The sequence below is a fragment of the Poeciliopsis prolifica genome, unplaced genomic scaffold (genome assembly GCF_027474105.1).
Source record: "Poeciliopsis prolifica strain line A6 unplaced genomic scaffold, Auburn_PproV2 SCAFFOLD003, whole genome shotgun sequence".
Lineage (NCBI taxonomy): Eukaryota > Metazoa > Chordata > Actinopteri > Cyprinodontiformes > Poeciliidae > Poeciliopsis > Poeciliopsis prolifica.
The window spans coordinates 12,187,167-12,206,543 of NW_026562378.1; the positions used below are offsets into that span (position 1 = coordinate 12,187,167).

Consider the following 19,377-nt stretch of genomic DNA (forward strand, 5'->3'; position numbering starts at 1 on the left):
GGGAATGTTTTTTTCTTCACCAGGAAAAGAAAAGCTATTCAGAGTTAGTGGGAAGATGGATTAAGCTAAATGGAAGATAATCATGGGAACTTTGAGAGTTGGAAAGAGGTTTGCCTTCCAGCAGCAAAACAACCTGAAACATCCAACCAGAGCTACAACAAAATGTTTACATCCAAGCATTTTATGAGAAGAAAGGTCTACTCAAAACCCAGACGTGAATCCGATTAAGAATCTGTGGCAAGACTTTCCTGGAGCACACTGGTGATTCGACTGGGTTTCTGAGTACCAATGCACACCTTTCAGTTTTTTTATTTGTAAAAAAAAAACAACAACACGAAAACTATATTTTTCTATGCATGTCACATATATGCAATTCTTTTGTGTTGGTCAGTCACACAAAATCCTGATAAAAATACACTGATGTTCTTCATTCTACTGTGACACAATGTGAAAAGGCTCAGAGGGTCTAAATGATTTTGCAACTCACTATATTGTCTTTAACCCATTCACTGAAATCCATGTTAATCTTAGCAGGAAGTTGTTTAAAATGTGTCATCTATGAAATCAAAGGCCTTGCATCCAATGCATTTACTGCAGTGAGGCCTCTCCACTTGCGTTCCTCACTTGGTTCCCAGAAAGATTTTGGGTCTCGTCTTCATCTCCACCCTCTTGAAGGAGTACCGCTCCCCGGTCCTTCCGTCTGTCAGGATGTACCATGTTCCCCAATAGATCCCGTTGGTCAAACCTGTGTAACGGCCACGGTAATATCGCCCGTTCAGGTTGGCTGCCAGGCAGGCGTCGAACCACCAGCCTGCGCCGTAGTACTGACCACAGCTTCCAGAGGCGTAGCGATCGTTGTCTCTGTCGGCAGTGCTGAACGGCCTGCCGTCGTGGTTGTAGCGCTTGCTGTAGCTCAGAGAGTTGCCAGCATCACCAGAGTACTCACGGGCTGTCAGACGATACCTGGAAGAGAAGACGTGGTGACTGTGTGGTAAACTTGTTGTAAAATGTTGTTTAAAGTTTCTCTCTCTACTGCCTTTTAAAGCCTCTGTCCAGTCTGACTGAGCTTGTGCTATTTTGCAAATATAGGTGAAAACATTTTAGTTTCTAAATGTGTAGAACTGGTGGGGATATTCTCCAAAAGAAATAAATAATTCAGTTCATTTTTCTAAATAAATAAAAAACAAAAAGCATTTCTGTTGCACAACATGTTATATAAAATATAACTATCCTTTGCTGTATTCTTGATCAATAATAGGCTAAGTCATTAATCATTTTTTAATTAACAAGTTAATATTTGGATAACAAAAGGCACTTCACAGAAGATCTTTATTTTTTTACAAGTTTTGAACCATGTGATGCTAAAATAATGTCACTTGAAAAGTTTTTGGCAGAACATATTTGCATACAAAGGGTTTTGTTTATCTTAAATTCAAAAAGTATATATTTTTGTACAGTTTGGGCTTAATTCCTGCTCTGAATGAGTTGTTATTTCAGCATATGGCTTTTTTGAGTCTTCATGCAACAGTTAATCATTAATCAAATAACGATCGATAAATCACAATTAATCTGATTAATCCAATGAATTATTTTTAAATTTGTATGTTCACAAGAGTTTTGGTTTATCACATCAAATCCCCATTATACCTTGAAGTTGTGGATTTAACATGACAAAGTGTAAACAGGCTTTGCAACATTTCTATATGGTTGCTCCACCAGGCTGGGTGATGTTTGTCACTAATAACTCTTAACATTTGGAGTTGCTCAAGAATTGGCCCAAAGGTAAAAAGCTTACTTTTTTTGAAATCCAACAGAACAACATGCTGATCCATTTAATCCAAGCAGCCAATATTCTTCCACACAGCTTTAGTCTCGTCTTGTTTATAGTTGCATTAGTGATTAAAAGGAAACAAGTTTAGCTTTTGGTCAACTGAAATAAAAAGCCATAGGTCATTCAGAACGTCTAGTGTCTCTCTGTGCACCTTTCTGTTTCCGAGGCCACCTTGAAGTTGTTGTAGGTCGCCTGGCGATTCTGTTGGTACCAGTCCTCCAGCTCAATGCGGAGCTGATGCAGGCCGGTGGAGGTGAGGGCGTGCAGTGCCGCGTTCCCCAGCCAGTGCTCTCCCTGCAGACTACCAAAGCCTTCACGGTATTCCTGCCAGGTCCTGTTAAAGTCCACTGAGCCATCCTGCCGATTCTGGATCACTGTCCACCCTCCGCCCGCTGTCTCCATGTCACATTTAGCCTGGGCCAAAGCAAAGACTGACATGATTTAAGGCTTTTCCACAGATAGCATTCAGCTTTTCGAAGATTACTTTTGATGATCTTTGTACATTGAACTACCTCTAATGCTGGTGCATGTAGATCAGGTTGGATGGTATAGATGCCAGTCTCTTTGATCCCACGACTGTAAATCTCTGCACAATCCTGTGGATGTAACCTCTCCATGGGAGCAGCTGAAGCCACACAGGGCACATTTCTATTGAGCTTATTAGTCCACCATTCTCAGGAGATGCATACAAATGTTTCCCTCACCTGTAGGTGAATACTGTGTGATGCTCTTTAGGAAAAGCAGCAAGTCCTTTTCACCCTCTTTGCTTCCCAGCGCAGCACTCTCTAACAACCCAGATTAGCAGCATCAATTTATCAACATGACTGCCAAGTTTCATATGCAGTACAACAAACATATTTTAACCAACATGCACCAGACAAGGACACACAGTCCTTGCCTAGTTTATAGTTTATGTTAAAGTAGGACCTCTTGTTTGTGCACAAGCCTTGTTATTCTTATCTTATTTTCTTTCTGTTGAGCCTGAGCGCCTGTATTATCTCCTAAAATACATATTCTTGTTGTGACATGTACACAAACTACCTACAGTAAGTAGTTTCATTTGTTTTAACTTGAAATATATTTTACATGTAAGTGTTTTGCTATTTATAACAATCTATTTGTAATATTTTTTATTCAGTCTTTAAAATATCAGAATTTGCACACCATTTTATATTTTTTCTGCCTGACATATTTAAATTGGGTATAAAATATGAGGTATCATGGTAAAATTACTTTGTACTCAAGTAGCCATGTTATAAAATCCTTTTTCACTCTTACTCGAGTCATTTCTTGGACAGTTATTTTTTTAATTCTACTTGCACAAAAATAAGTTAGAATTGTGCTACTCCTAATTGAATACCTTTTTTGGGGAACTCTTCTCATCTCAGAGTTTGAACATGTTTTGCCTCCTTGCATCATTAAATTCCTATCCACTCACCTTTGACACTATGCAGACGATTGTTTTCTATCAGAGGAGGAGTGACTGCGCTGGCATAATTTCCTGTGTGTGTGTGTGTGTTTCTTGGGGGACATAAACATGTGTGACCTACCCAGTCGCTTGGCCATCTCTCTAAGTGCTTGGCTGTGGCAGTGGAGGTCACACTCTGTCAGCACAGCTGCCATCAGAGCCAGGATGGCCCCCAGGGAGCTGCTCTCCTGGTCCTTGTAACTCTGGGGGCCTCCTGATTCCTGGAGAGAGCTCATACAGCTCTGCAGCTGAACCAGACGCTCTTTAACACCTCCACTCTGCAAGACAGTACTTATAGGTTAATAGAAAATATGGTTGCATGGTAAGGGAAGCCTTACTTAGCATCCCGTAGGGTGACAAATGTGGACAAAAATGTTTGAAATCTGTGAAATTATGGAGGCATATTTTCAGATTAGTCATCAAAAGGGAGCATGATAACTGAACCATAAGATTTATATCTTGTTATAGAAAAAATATTGTAATTTTTGACAGAATTCCAGGACTTATCTAAATTGTTTACATACTTTCAAACATTTTCCAATTTATCACCTTCAAAATTTACGTCTTCAATCAGTTTTATTGGCATTTTCTGTGACAGACTAACAAAATATGCATAAAAACCAATGGTAAAACATATAGTCATAAAGTGAGAAGAAATGATATGTTGCTTTCCTATTTTTTTGCAAATAAGTGTCTGAAAAATCGCATTCAGCCCCTAATAGTTTGATACTACTAAATAAAATTGAGTGCAAACAATTTCCTCCAGAAGTCAACAAATCAGTGAATAGAACCTGTGAGTGATTTAGGTTTTTCATCTTATTAAATGAAACCAAAATGAACATGCTCATGATTAAACAGGGTGGTGGCACTATCATACTGTGGTCATGTTCACGTGAAGCTTTTACTTTTGGTCAGTAACAACTTTTTTTTTTTTTTTTTACCAATTATTCCAGATCTTGAAAAATAAGAAAATATAACACAGGGGGGGAAATGATGTCTGCATAATGTCCCTGAGACAGAAAGACATTACATATTAAATATTAATCCCCAAACTCTTGGCTCAGTTTTCTGTCTCTCTGCCTGATGTCACTCATTGTGATCAGGTCCCCAGCACCTGTTGCAGCATGAGCTCACCATATGACGAGACATTTTTAAAGCTCTCCTAATTTTATCCTCTCTTTGATCGCCAACATTTATTTCTCCGTAGCTGTTTGGCGGTGCCGAGTTTAGCATCTCCGGCCTGTTCTCTGATCATACGACTCTCACTGATACACGTAAAAGTACAGTCAGAGATCTCATGTCTGTCCAATCTTTACTCATCAGCAAGACAAAGTCATTTCATATTCACAGGATTAGTCAAACAAATTACTTTTTCTCTCTCCTGTCTTACTTACTTTCGATCTAGTCTGAGGGAAATCCGGTCTTTGCTCCTCCCTTTCAGGATCGTCTGAAGGGACAGCAACAGAAGCACTCAATCTGCATGCACTTGTCCCAGCTTGACCCTCACTGGCCTTGGTAGTCACTGCTGCTCCTTGTCCTGGTGAAGCAAGTGTAGCCATGAAAGTGTCCCTGCAAGGTGGATGTGAGCAGGCTGGAGATGCATCTGAAGACAGCAGTGCTCCCACATACAGACACAGCAGGGTGAGCATGATGAGAGAGATGAAAGAAACCATGAGAATAAATATTTGGTTCAAATGCTGCAGGGTTTTCCTGTCATAAATTCCCTGGAAAATATTTCTTCTCCTCTTTCTATGTCCAAGATGTGCCTATGCAGGCATGAGGTTTTTGCATTTTTATCCTCTTTGTTTAGATCTTTGTAACGCTGGACCTTTTCATCCAGTTGTCCTCTCTCCCTTTCTTCCTCTGTTCATGTCACTCCTCGTCCTCCTCTTAGTCCTGCCCAGTCTGTGTTTGTGAGGCTACTTTGGCTCGGATTCCTAGATAAATGCAGCACACTTTGCTGTCTGACACGGACCAGTGCACCCACCCCCACACACACACACACACACACACACACACACACACACACACACACACACACACACACACACACACACACACACACACACACACACACACACACACACCATCTCTTCATCTCTCCAACTTACACTCCCACTTTGCCACACACCACGATGGATGTTTATGCATATATTTGCACCAATTTTTCTTGAACTATTAATGATCATGACAGAGGACAGATTTTCAACATTGTTTCATGTAGCACATGTGAGCTAACATCTACTTTGCATCCTGGCCATCATGGAGTTACTTTAGCCACTCACCTGCTTCCGTCCTGAGAACAACTTCCTAAGTCTCTTAGACTTTGTGCCGCAGCGTTTGTGTTTGCAAACTGAATTCCAAAGAAGCCATAAAGACCCAACATTGAATAGGTAAAGAAGACAGGAATCCTTCTCCAAACAGCAGAGTTATTCCATCTGCAGACACACTCCCAGTCATAAGGAGGACAGACATGTGGCGGTGCATTCAGACGTGACTAATGAACACTGACAGGACTCAACCTCATGGCTCACTGAACACTAAAACTGAATCATAATGTTAAAATGGTAAATAATAAAAGCTAACTATCCAGGTTTAATATGACATTTATTAAAAAGTAAAAGAAAACTTTGGGTTTAAAACACACTGAATTGTCAAGTTCCAGATTATGGTACAGTTGTTAGTGTTGTTGAGTTGCAGACCCAGAAGGTCCTGGGTTTGAATCCCAGCCTGAACTCTTTATGGAGTTTGCATGTTCTCCCAATGCATTAGAAGGGTTTTTTTTTTCAGTCTCAAAGTCCCAAAACGTAACTGTTCGGTTAGTTAGTGAGTGGTGATTGTGTTTGTCTGCATCTCTTTGAGCGACTGGGGATCTGGCCATGTTGGCTGTGTATTTGAATTACCTTCCCTTTACTTTAGATTCACTGCAGTAGTCAATCACTCTCAGAAGTCACCTGGTGGAGAAACAGAGTACAGCTGTGTGTCACATAGTTTTGTCATAAGACAGAAAACCTCATCTTGGTAAGGTTTTGGGCATCTTAAAACATACAGATATATTTACTATATTTATTTTATTTTTCTCTTATTTTATCCACAACACAACTTATATAGATCTTAACTCTTTGTAAGTCTAAAGTTGTTCACATCTCATCCTCTTTGAAATTATTCATCACATTTTTAATACCATTTTTTTCTGTCGAGAAAAGTGAGATGACTGCAATAATTTGGGAAACACTGAGAACCACAATACCTCATAATGTCCCCCATAAAATTTTTCACAATTTGTCAATAACCTAAAAGGAAAGGACACATGGTGTGCAAAAGTTTTTACAACTAAAATCTGAAGAACATGGTGCTCATGTGTATTCATACCCCAAGTCAATAGTTTGTTGAAGCGCACTTCGAAGCAATAACAGCTGAAACCCAGTGAGATTTTATTAAGAGTTTGTGAGCGTCAGTTTTCAAGTCCTCCCAGTTTTCAAGTCTTTCCTTTGACTAGACCATTTTAAATACATTTTAATTTCATATTCCAATGGCCATGGAGTATGATCATGGCCAATGGAAAATTCAGCCAAAAGCAGAAAGTGAACCTGTCGGTCTGTAATTTCAATTTCCACGTCAATTAGTTGACGTAGCAACTCCAAAACCGTCCATAAACATGCCAACACTGGCCTCTAGTGGCGAATGTTATTTCCCTTTTGTGTTTGTCATGCTGATAAATCACTGCAACGAACAAAACAACTGAATTAAGCAGAATATCACCAGCATATGGTAAACATTGTAAATGGTCAGCACTTTATCTACTCTGGAGGACTTCACACTACATTCAGTTTACTGAATAGTCTGGGCAGTCTGACTGAAGCAAGAGCGCCATGCACCGGCGCCACTGACCCTCTGACCAACATCCACAGGTAAGGCAGGTGAAGTGTTTTGCCCAAGGACACAATGACTAAGACAGATGGAGCAGGGGCTCAAACCAGCAACCCTCTGGTTACAGGACAAACTCCAACCACTCTCACAAGGTTAGAGCGGTGATTTCGGCAAGTTTGATCTAGCCTCTTTCAGATAACTAAATCAGACAGTAAAGAGAAAAACAGACAAATTTAATTCAGCGTCAAAGTTATTAAATTAATCTATAGGAATTATGATTTAGCAGAAATAAGAGCAGGGTGGTTTTAGCGGCACAGCTTTGTCAAAACTATACATGTCAAAATGCTTACTTAAGTCCTAATTGTGGACTCATGTAGTGCCTATTTGACTTTTAAAAATTTGCCGTTTTTGTGTATAACAACTTTAAGGATGGAAATAACATATCAGCTTATATAAAACCCTGAAACAAAATCTGCATGATATGGAGGAAAGAAAAGCAGCAGGTGTTAAACTGAAGGCTGGATATTGTTTTAAGTTTTTAGTTCATTCGAAGATGAGAGTGGATTTCCAGCAAGTGTTTAGCTGTTAAAAACACAGACACATAAGTAATAAGCACCAGATTTGGTTAAAGTATTTATAATATCTGTCTTTAGCAGCATTTATTCTGTCCGTTGAGTCAATAAAGTTACACTGCACAACCTTATCTCATGTTAATTTCATTTTGACACTTAAAGACAGTTATTACTTTCTGATTATGGGAGGTTTCTAAACACTTTGTCACGTCTGGATCTTACAAATCCCAGTAAGATATAAAAAGTTATTGCATTTGTTTTGAAATCAATTCTTAAGAAGCATGCTAGATTTCTGAGGAAACAAAGAAACTAGCTTGAAGCTTTCTGTCTGTTGTCATTATCACACATTTACAGATATGTCACTGCAAGACTCAGACATGTCCTGACTTGACTGCATGTTGTGTTGTTTGCTGCTGCGCCTACAATCAGATGAAGCTCAGCTCGCAGCTTCAGCATGCGTGGCATACACACAAAGTGAAACAAGACTATTCATGTGATTGTGGTTCAGTTTCCATTGGTTACCTTCAGATGAGGAACAAAGACTAATGTGCATGCAAAATCTAAATTACTATTATTAATATATATGTATCTTTTAATCCTCTATCACCATTTGTGTCATATATGATACATAAATTTTGGAGGTCTCCTTTTGTTCACACCATGACCAATACTTACCCAAACAACCTATTGTCCATAATTTGAGACTTGTATTTTGCCATCTATTGGATTATCATTGCACTGCAGGCAGAGAAACAGCTTTTTTCTCTTTTCAAAATGTCTTCTTGCATGAGATTGGTCATTTTCCTGGACGTCTTTGGCAATTTTAGACAACTTACAGTAAAAATAATATATAAATTGTTATTCACTTTTTTAAATTACTGTTTTATTTTTGGAAATAATGCACAATTAATTAGAAATGTTTTTGTCATATTACATTTAAATTGTTTCACATTTGGTTACCTATATGTGGACTGTATTTGTGCTTAACACGTCTTTTCTGCATTAAAAAGCCAATGTTTTTTCAATAAAAATACAGAATATGCGAATCTTTGATTGCTCACTTGAAAAAAATTGCCCAATCAACACCTCATAGTAGAAGATGTAAAAAAAAAAAAAAAAAGCAACGTCATCCACGCATAAAGGTCGTAATTTAAGGACATCCTGTGTTATTGGAATAAATTAGAAAGCTAAACGACGCATGAATGCTTGGATTTAACAGAACGAGCTTTATTTTGTAAAATTATTTTTTGCATCCGCTGGACTCTACATAGTTTGTCGTTTTTAACACAAATTTCTACTCTATTTCATTAAATAAATGTTATTTGTATCAATACGTTTTACATAAAGCTGTGAAAAACCAACAATTCATTTACAATTCAAATATACAGCTTAAAGTTATGATCGTCTCTTATGACATATTTGTCTGCGTCTGACGTCACACCAGACGTGGTTGTGGAGAAGGAAGTGAAAGGAGAAGCCAGATCATAGGCTGGGGTCCTGGGTAGTTAGCTGATTGGGAGACAAGGAAGCTAGCTCTCCGGCAAAGTGCTAAATTTAAAACTATTTATTTCTGTATTTCTTTCATCAATTTACGATAGGTTTTAGTTTTTTGGTGTTTGCGGCCAAGGAAAGCAAATTTATTGCGCAGTTTTGAGCCGAGTCGTCCCCCTAATTATCGCTGGTCGACCAGTCGAGCTCCGGAGAGCTAGCTGGCTAACGCAACGCCTAATTCGGTTAGCTGTCTTGAACAATAACAGCTAGTTAGCTCGCTTCCCGGTTCCGAAACGGTCCAGAAGTCGGCTCTAAGGAGTGTTCGCAACTTTAAGGTGAGTTTTAAACGCTAACAGTTCGTTCATGTGTTTAAATGTCCGCTTGGTGGCCGGTGTACCTGATGTTGAAACCGTCAATGGTGGTGCAGTGTTTTTTTTTTTTCTTCTTTTTTTTGAGAAGCTGGTTGATGTTAGAAAAAAAAAAAAAAAAAAAAAAAAACAAGGCCGGCCTTTGGCTCAGTCTGGGTCGATTCCAACGAGGAAGGAGAACCGGTGAGCCGAGCGAAGGGAACATCGTGAAAAGAAGCTTTATCGTGTGTTCGACGGTTATTTCTTTGCTTGCATAACAATATGTAAAATGTCATGTATGTGCCGAGAGATGGAGGGTTGGTCACCACCCATTTCCAAATGTTGGGCTGGTTTTTGGACCTTGTGCTACAGTGAGCTTTATGCTGACAGGGGTCTAGGTTTGACACATCACCTGACAGCTGGCTGCGGGAAGCACCTTTTTTCATACTTTTGTTTTTGTGTTGCCAGGCAGTGGAAACTTGCCAGTGTTCTTTTTGTTTAGCTGATGAGTCACTGAGTTTGCGGAAAAGATAATGCACTTTAATCTTAACTTTCACAGTATGGTTGAAAAATTTGGGACTTCTGAGGAAATTGGTATTAAATAAAGAGTACTTTTAAATAACTTTTTTTTTTTGTTGATTAGTGATAGCTATGATTGCTCTTCTTCCTGCATTTTCCATGGCAAAAAGAATATATATTTTTTAATATTTTAAAATTTTTGATTTATTAAAACAAAAGAAGACCTAAGATTTTAGGTCATTTATGTCCCTCACTTTTACATTGCAACTTGTTTTAAATTTATTTTTACCCACTATCACAGAACATTTCAAATATTATTTGGATATTACCATGAAATATTTAATAATTTTAAGTTTTTGATAAATATTATGCTTTTTTGATACTAAAGTTATTGATGTCAACTTCATCATCCATTTGCATTTCATTGAATTTCAGCCCTTTAGCAGTTCAGATTAATCAGAGAACAACAGAGATACACAACAGGAATGATGGAAAAGGATGTGGCCATTTTGATAAATGTCTTGTTTGAACAGCTTTTAAGGAGATCAATGGAAGTATTTTATCAATCAGTAATGCAAAAAAAAAAAAAGCCTCTGGGTGTTTATAAAATAATTGTAAAAGTTACATTTTTAAATCTCCAAATCTGTACCTTTTTGTTTGATTTTCTAAAAATCTAAATTTAACCTTTATGGGGTGGCCCTTCTTCTTGCCTCGTGGTGTGTTTTTAATGATTGACTGCTGTCATTGGCAAACACTCCCAGAACGTAATCAACTTCTTAGTTTACTCAATACCAGTGAATGACTCAACATACCAGCCTGTTGTCTTGGAATGGCTTGAATTTTGGTTATCCCACGACTTTGTTTATTCAGTCCACAAGTTTAACACTTGGGTATCTAATATTGTGCCTTAAAAACAATTCTCAACTACTTTTTATTCGTTTCTCTGCAAATCTAGAAAATACTGAATTTGTAACAACAGGTGTTTAGCTTTTGTGCTTTTTTTCAGGTTACGAAAACTGACCTGAACCGCTAAAAATGATCCGACTCTGAGACAAACTGAGCAGCGAGAAACATTTTGCCTTTTATATTTAATCCTGTTTGTGTGCATTCTTAATCCATGTCAAGAGTAAGTGGATTTTAGCTGCTCTCGTCTCAAATATGCAGTCGGAAAAGAATAACTTTGCTCAAGTTCATTGTGTCACATTTTTCAACACATTTCCCAATCTGGATTGAAGAGCAGTTATGTAATATTGTACAGTTTTGGTGCAATGAAACACTTTTTTATTGTTACTTCAACCTACAAAGGAAGGGTTATAATTGACCAGAATAATTAGTTGGGAAATAAAAAAACTTCTTGACATAAAATGTATTGTGCAGATCTTTTAGAGCATTAATTTGCAGCTCAAGCAGTAAAATATGTCGCCACTTTGATGTTTTCATGTTAAAATGACATGAGCTCTTTGTCCGCTTTGTCAAGCCGACTTTCTTTCGTTTAGAAAGCAAGTCTCTCAGCTGTGTTTCAGTGATACCTGATCTTGCTTTGTTCAGTAATCATGTGACTGTGGTCTGAACACGTCTTCACTTCAGGTGCTTATTGTTGTTCCAGCTCCTGGCGTGCTTCACAGGAATGTTGTCACTGGAGAGCCATGCTTGTTCTCTTCATGTACGACACAAGTTTACTTTGCTGATCTTGAGGGCCACAGCTCAAGTGTTCTGTCCTTTTTTTATTACTGTTATTGTTTTCTTTCAAACAAAACTTCTTGGTCTAGAATTGATTTAAACACAAAATAATAACAGTTGGGACCGTTTGATTGTCCTGCCGTTCATTCCAGGATGTAAGTTGACCCGGTGCTGATGGGAAGTGGTAAACATTTCTGTGAAATTGTTGTACAGTCTGCTATTGTGTTTCACTGGCTTGAAAAAAAAAAAAATGAAGCAGACATTTATTTCCCTGAATACAAACGACAGAGTTGTTGGACGATGATTATGAAATTGAGAATGAGTTGCTTAACTATTTAAAACGTCTCTGGATAAGTTATGAAAAACACTTTTCTGGAACATAAATGGGAAAACACTGCTAGATTTTACAGTGTGCAGTAGTTGCCACCTTTTTGCTTTTTTCTTTACTCAAGGAATGCAGCGATTCTTACCAAATTTCACAAACGTCTGAGCAGAGATAGAGCAGACCTTTATTGAACCATTGCTACTTTAGTCTCTCTCCTGTTTGTGGAAGGAAATGTTTAAGGTAATCTTTGTGACTAAGTGTATTTCACTGTGCATTTGAAGATCCACCATCAAAACACATGTCCCAAGCCTTTATCTGTTATTTTTATGTATTATTTGTCCTCCTCTTACAGGGAACATTCAGAGATTGAGTAGATCTCTAGTTTTAGAGCGTTTGATAAATGCTGTGAGAATATCTACTTCACTTAGTGGTTGTGAAATTCAGGGACTGTTGAGAAGCCTATGAGAATAATAGTGCTGAATTTAGCTTTAATAATTTATAATATACTTTTAATGCATATCTATGTATTCTATTCTACAAGGGCTTCGTATCTAATAAAATTAAATACTAGGATAAAACCACAATTTGATCGACCGATCTTGTCTTGTGCAATTTACTAGTTTCTTGCAGTCACTCATGTATTCTCAGTGACAGCCTGCTTCTGCTACTTTTAACCCCAAGTTACGTTGATTATGGTTTGTTAGAGTTAAGGTCCAGAACTTGGAAAACATTTGATCCAAAATATTTTACTACAAACCTGTTATAACACAAAAGACCATTTCTAAATTAGTTAAAACATTATGTTTCAAGATGTACCAATCAATAGAGATCAGAATCAGCCAGTTTCCCAGTGATCACCTCTAATCAACAGTTCACAAGTCAAATAGTGAAAAAAAAGGTTTCCTTCGTATTTATTAAATGCATCAATAGGTCAAACTCTTCCCATGTATAAATGCATGGATTTCCAATCAAACGTTTTCATTTTAATTCTAAAATCATATTAAGATTTAAAATGTGCTTGGATAAATAAATTGGGAAAATCACTTTATTAGTTTTCTTTCATTTCCTCGTCCTTCAACAAAATCTGAGCTTTCAGGTGAGACCAACCATGTAGTTTGTAAAAGCAGCTCAGATTATCTTCCTGAGGTATTTCTGTTGTTTGCTTGGTTCCTGGAAATGTGTTCTCTATCAAGTTATCTCTGTGCTGGCAATATCTGCGAGGGTTGACCCTGTGCAACAACTTCCTGTCTGCGTGTGTAAGAAAGAGAGAAAGAGAAATAAAAGGAGAGGGATGTGCGCCTCGTGATTTACTCGACAGCTTAGGAAGCACATGATTGGAATAAGTCACATTCAAACTTTACTGCCGCAGGAGTGTTAAAACAGCTCAGATTTCTACATTAATGTTTCTCAATAGGCCAGTGATCCTTTAGTCAACTGTCAATTTGTTGTAGTCATCATGAAGCTAATTAGTTTTTGATCTAAAATGAACAGGTTAGTGGGGAAATAAAGACTTTTAACATTTTTATGTTTTTCTTCCTGCAGCTGAACCATGACGTCTAGGAAGAAAGTGCTCCTTAAAGTCATCATCCTGGGAGATTCTGGGTGAGTCACAAGATGGTCTATTGTTCTTCTTCATGCCAAATTCAGCAGTGTGAAGGACCAAACAGATCACCACTAAATATAGTTGGGGGAAAAAACTAGAGCTTTTTTTTTTCTGGTAGCTTTTCTGGTTGGAGCGAATGCTCAGTGCTGCTTCCTCATTGGTATCGGCTGTAGTCATAAGCTGTATCCAGGCAGATTACCACTTCTGCTCTCTCTAATGATTTTAGGGTTTTACTCATAACTTACAAATCTTGACTTTTAATCTGCGTCGCTGTTGGAACATGGCCACTGATGTCATTTAGAAAGTTCCTGTTTTTGCTGTGACCATGAAGCAACACTTTGGTTAGTGATTTCAGTTACATTTTCTACCAGAACTGAAACTATTTTTCAGGATTCACGTTTAGCCATCAGTTTAAAGTAAATGACAAGCTAGAAAGTTGCTTCTTTTTGATGTAATACACTTCCACCTTTCACTTTAAAAGAGAATAGTGAACATTTTAAGATCCTAACAAACATGAAGGTGAAACTTATTTGCTTTGTTTCCCCAGTTTCAACAATTACCAAAATGAGTTTATATATTTGGGCAGCTGAATTTATAATTGTTTTTACAGCAACGGTCAATCTTTTTCACTGAAAATGAACTAGATCTAGTCACGGAGATTGCTTTTCATTTCACTTTCAAAATGACTGGCTTGTTTCTTCAAAGTTAGTTTTCTTTCATGCAGCCATTTTGTTACTTTTTTACTTCTACTGCCACCTGCTGTTTGTATTATTTAGCTTTGTCTATTCAGACATGCAGTTGGTGGAGATGAGCTTAATGGAGATTTTTTTACTAAGCAAAATTTTAATGGGCTATTTCATAATTGGAAATTATGGTATGGAGTTGACTAGAGCTGTTGGTTTTATATAAAACAAGAATAAAATACTCATGACTTGTCATTGCTGTAGATGTAAAAGTGAGTGAATTTTTGTTCACTCACACTTAGTTTCAGTTTGATTGTTTTGCATAAACTTTGTTTTATATTTTTTCAACACCAAAGATGTTTAAATGGTTTTCATGGTAAAATTAATGTTAATATTTGCTTGATATTACTATTTGAAAAAATTAAGTTACGTGGGTGTGTGCATCTTTGCTCTGTGGTCGATGCAAACAGCATCTCAGTGCGCGGATAATAATTAGGAATCAGAACTCTATCAAATACACACTTCTGCAATGAAATGTCAATGGTAAAGTTTAACTCTAATTGTGATACATTTGCATGACATAGTCAATCGTGCATATTTTTTTTCTCGTGTTCCTTTTATGTGGTGCTGTAATTTATTTTTTTAAGTGCTCATAAATGTAATAAAGTCTGTTTTAACATTCTAAGAAAAGCGTACTTCACGTCTTAATTGCTTGACAGAAGTAGTCAGCATTGCACAAACTAAAATCTGTTTAAAATATTAGAGCTGTTGTTTTCTCATATTTTTGTTTTCACTGAGAATCAAATTTCACTGTACAAATTGGACAGCATTTTTATTTAGTGTAACTTAAGGGAATAAATCTTTGTTTTATATTTGTTTGCGACCTGCTTCAAATTGATTTGTTCCCATGCCTGTTTTAATCACAAAAGCGCTCATGTTTTTTTTTTGTTTTTTTTCGCTTTCTCCTCAGAGTTGGAAAAACCTCCCTAATGAACCAGTACGTGAACAAAAAGTTTAGTAACCAGTACAAAGCAACAATAGGAGCAGATTTCCTCACCAAGGAGGTTATGGTGGACGACCGACTTGTCACAATGCAGGTACATTTCCAACTTGATGACTCATTTTGTGACATTAAAGTATTGGAAAAATCCGAAGTCAGATGGCTTTTTTTAAGTTGATTAATTCTGTTTTTTTTTTTTTTTTTTCCGCCAGATCTGGGACACAGCTGGCCAGGAGAGGTTTCAGTCTTTGGGTGTTGCGTTCTACCGCGGGGCAGACTGCTGCGTGCTGGTTTTTGACGTGACTGCACCCAACACCTTCAAGACGCTCGACAGCTGGAGGGATGAGTTTCTAATCCAGGCCAGCCCCCGAGACCCTGAGAACTTCCCTTTCGTGGTTCTAGGCAACAAGATTGACCTGGAGAACAGACAGGTTGTTATTGGTTCCACATTCCTGAAACATAGATAGTGTCTAATGCCCACTATGAAGGACTGTAGTGCAGGAAATGGGTTTCAAATCTTCTGTCTGCATGTGTGCATTCTTTTGTTTATGACTCGCTCTCTACGTTCTGTTGTAATTCTTCAGAGAGACCGTAAAACCCTACTGGTATTGCTTTGTGTAATTTGACTGTACTTTCTCAGTAGACATGGCTGTAAAAGAGCAAGTGGTGACGGTGCACAAATAATTAAACCTTTCTGATGGGAAGCAAAGCATTTTGCCCAGACCTGAGGATATTGCATCAATATATGTCTTAAAAGTCTGTGGTTGAATTTGTTTAATATGCTCATTAGCAAACAAAATCAAAACTGGAATGAAAAAATATTTTAGGAATCTAAAATGAAATGGTTGCAGTTTGCATCTGAACTGGGAACAGGTGAAGCCAGGTGGATGTATCAGGAAGAACTTCCTTATTTGCTCTCATGTCAGCAGTGCTGATCTAGTCTTTAGTGTATTTTAGGATTCAAGACTAAATTGTTTGCATGTATCCAAAAAGAATTTGCTAACAAATGAGATAAAAGCAGGGTAGGATGATACATGGTTAGATTGTAGAATATCCTGTTGTTGTTCTGTTCTCCTCAGCAGAGCCACCAGTTTTATTTCTGTCCTCTTCCTCTTGTGTTGCTGCAGTCCAATTTATCTGAGTGTTGTTTTTGATCTTTATGTTAAGAAGCAGTTTTTAAGTTTGGCAGAACACTCTGAGTCTAGTTTTTGTTGGGATTACCTAAACATTTGTCCAAAATGTTCCCTGTGATGGCTAACATGAATTCCACAAAATAGTTTTGGTCAAAATAATCCCAAGTGTGTTTTAAAGATTGTGTGTTTTGCCGTTTGTTTCTGGATGGGGTGTGTAGGCGGTTGGTCATGTGGCTCGGGTTCAGTCATGTGATAATGATGCAGAACAGGATTGTGGGTAGTGCAGCTGAAGCAGTGGTGAAGTCAGCGGCGTGGTTGATATTTTTCAAAGGTTGAGGGAATACTGAAGTTTCTATATAACGTTGGCTTTAAAAGCTGTATTAATACCGAGAATTGATATCGACCCAATTTTTCATAGAAAAACTAAAATATGCTGTGTTTATATGTTGCAACATATCCATCCTGGTTTTGTAAATATTTTATTTTTATTTTTTAAAACCAATTAAAGGAAATAAAAGTCATATTGCTGTTTGCAATCCATCAAAAAGCGAAAATCAGAAGAACATTCATGCTCATGCGTCGATGTTGATGTCCCTGATCTTTTTGATTTTTGACTAACTGCAAAGTAGTGTGGATCACAGCATACCCTGTCTATTGGTTTTCAGACTATTAAAGATAGTTTTTAGTTAATAACAAAAAAAATACAGTAGCCTCCTGATCACTGAGAACTGGCAGCTTTTGATCACTGCGCACCACTTGGTACAAACTTGCTTTTTTGTGAATTATATTTTTTTAAAATAACAAGTCAGATGAGTCTAGTATTGAAACTTTCCATGTCATTGTTGATGGAAGTTTTTTTTTTTTTTTCTTTGTGTTCAGGTAACCACTAAAAGGGCTCAGGCCTGGTGTCAGAGTAAGAACAACATCCCGTACTTTGAGACCAGCGCCAAAGAAGCCATAAACGTAGAACAAGCATTCCAGACTATCGCACGCAACGCTCTCAAACAGGCGAGTTGAACAAGAAAACAGAAATTTAACATTTCAGTTTATATTTGTGCTATTAATTAACTGAGAATCGTTACTAACTTGTTGTTTAATTTTTTTCCCCTGCATGCTCCTCAGGAGACAGAGGTGGAGTTGTATAATGAATTCCCAGAGCCCATAAAGCTGGATAGGAACGACAGAGCTAAACCTTCTGCAGAGAGCTGCAGCTGCTGAGGGACAAACTGGACCATCTTCTCTCATCTTGTCATCACCCTGTTACATGTCATCAACCTCGCTCCCAGGGGAAAAAAAAAAACAGTTTCCTTATTGGTCTTCCTCACACACCGCTCATTCCATTGACACCACCCCTCACATGGACGTACGTCCCCTCCACCCCTAAACCTCTTTCTCGTTCCCCACTTAGTACATAATTTAATACACTTGTGCCACCTCACGTAAAATGATGACAAATCCAGCGCAGTAAAATCACATGAGAGAAGAAACGCACCCTTCGTGACCTCACACCCATGACTCAGTAGTGAGTGAACTCCTGTATTTTGCCATGTTTGTCAGGTTTTGCCCCTGACTCACTCTGAGAGGGCGAGGTCGAGGAGCCATGTTCAGTGTGCAATTAGAAAATCTGGACGGACTCCAGAGCTCTCAAAGCAAGCTCTGTTGTGAGATGATGTTGGCTTTTCCCAAGATGCAGCATCCTAAATATCATTCTCTGCTTTATACTCGCTTTCTTTTGCGCCTTTCTCATGAAATAAACTAGCAGAACTAAATAAATATTTGTTGTAATTGGCGGTTAATTTAAAAGAAAATCTTAAACATTTGTGGTTTTGCACTTTTCTTTTTGTGTTAATTTTTTTGCCTTCAAGTGTTATGGAGGGATGACTGATTTCATTTTTTTTCCTTTTTTTTGGGCAACATCTCTTTATCACATGCCTTTTGGTAAGCTCTAAATTTATACCTCCTTCCTTCGAATATCTCCTGAGAATCTTCTGAACAATCTGGTGATTGTATTGCCTTTTCACTTCAGGATTGGGGTTTCTAACTGCCTCACACTGCTGAATATATGCTACTGTGTCAAGTAAAAGCTGATTAGGCAGTCACAGTGTAACAAGTTAAAAGCTTGATATAAAAGTTTGCCTTTTATGTAACATTACTTGTACTGCTACTATTACTGCTGTATGTGTTATGTCCTCCTCATCAGACACCTCTCAATGGCAAAGGGTGACCACATGCATCACCAACACTGCATACACCCGTCTCCTGTCCTGTCTTTCACTATTGCTGTCCTATCTATCTGCTTGTAGCTCAGGTTGGCTAAGTACTTAATATTTTTAACGGATTGTGTATTACGGTGTATAGATGGTATAGAACTGAAATGTTTCTTCTTTCCATTTAAAGAAAATATTCAACAATTTTCCCTGGTATTACTCTTATTTTTTTTTTCCTTACAGAAAACATTACAGCAATGCCAATGATGTTGTAAAAGAAAATTTGAACGTCAAATAATAAAACTCTTGAATATATGAAGTGCTTGTTGTTTGATGTCTTACAGGTGCATCTTATAGTGAATATTGTGAAAATGTTAATTTCAGTAATTAAAAATGGGACTAGACGTTTTAAATTAAACTCAAATTAAATACTGCTGTAGCATCTTTAGCCTGGCTAGCTTTCTGAGAGGACAAACTGCCGTTTCTTAGCCCTCTCGAAAGCAGACTCTCTCATTGCTGGTGCAGTGAAGTTATTTCAGGCAAACAGGGAAGGAACAGCTCCACCTTTAACAAAATCCTCCGGTGTGAAGTGGCGGCTACATACGAAAGTGCTCCCCGTCTTTATGCAAAAGTCCGGACCTTCATCTC

General features: G+C 37.8%; 2 protein-coding genes across 2 annotated transcripts; one reads left to right on the plus strand and one right to left on the minus strand.

The window, feature by feature from the left end:
- Window positions 1-302: 302 nt before the first annotated feature.
- On the minus strand, window positions 303-5,254 carry si:ch211-157b11.8 (fibroleukin). Its single transcript, XM_055027302.1, has 6 exons — window positions 4,694-5,254; window positions 3,382-3,577; window positions 2,536-2,616; window positions 2,344-2,456; window positions 1,983-2,245; window positions 303-963 (listed from the first exon to the last, which is right to left on the minus strand). Exons 1-6 carry the CDS (start codon window positions 4,970-4,972, stop codon window positions 621-623), a joined length of 1,275 nt encoding a protein of 424 aa, XP_054883277.1. The 5' UTR covers window positions 4,973-5,254; the 3' UTR covers window positions 303-620.
- A 3,951-nt stretch (window positions 5,255-9,205) lies between these two features.
- LOC129358330 (ras-related protein rab7) lies at window positions 9,206-19,044 on the plus strand. The gene is made up of 6 exons (XM_055027304.1): window positions 9,206-9,567; window positions 13,646-13,705; window positions 15,360-15,486; window positions 15,602-15,820; window positions 17,402-17,530; window positions 17,645-19,044. The coding sequence occupies exons 2-6, from the start codon at window positions 13,653-13,655 to the stop codon at window positions 17,738-17,740; spliced, it is 624 nt and encodes a 207-aa protein (XP_054883279.1). The 5' UTR covers window positions 9,206-9,567; window positions 13,646-13,652; the 3' UTR covers window positions 17,741-19,044.
- Window positions 19,045-19,377: the final 333 nt, after the last annotated feature.

Coding starts and splice junctions, on each gene's coding strand:
- si:ch211-157b11.8 (XM_055027302.1), bottom strand. CDS start 4,972: ATGGTTTCTTTCATCTCTCTCATCATGCTCACCCTGCTGTGTCTGTAT. Junction 2,617..3,381: donor AGAGATGGCCAAGCGACTGG/GTAGGTCACACA, acceptor CTGGGTTGTTAG/AGAGTGCTGCGCTGGGAAGC. Junction 2,246..2,343: donor TACATGCACCAGCATTAGAG/GTAGTTCAATGT, acceptor GCTTTGGCCCAG/GCTAAATGTGACATGGAGAC.
- LOC129358330 (XM_055027304.1), top strand. CDS start 13,653: ATGACGTCTAGGAAGAAAGTGCTCCTTAAAGTCATCATCCTGGGAGAT. Junction 15,487..15,601: donor ACCGACTTGTCACAATGCAG/GTACATTTCCAA, acceptor TTTTTCCGCCAG/ATCTGGGACACAGCTGGCCA. Junction 17,531..17,644: donor CACGCAACGCTCTCAAACAG/GCGAGTTGAACA, acceptor CATGCTCCTCAG/GAGACAGAGGTGGAGTTGTA.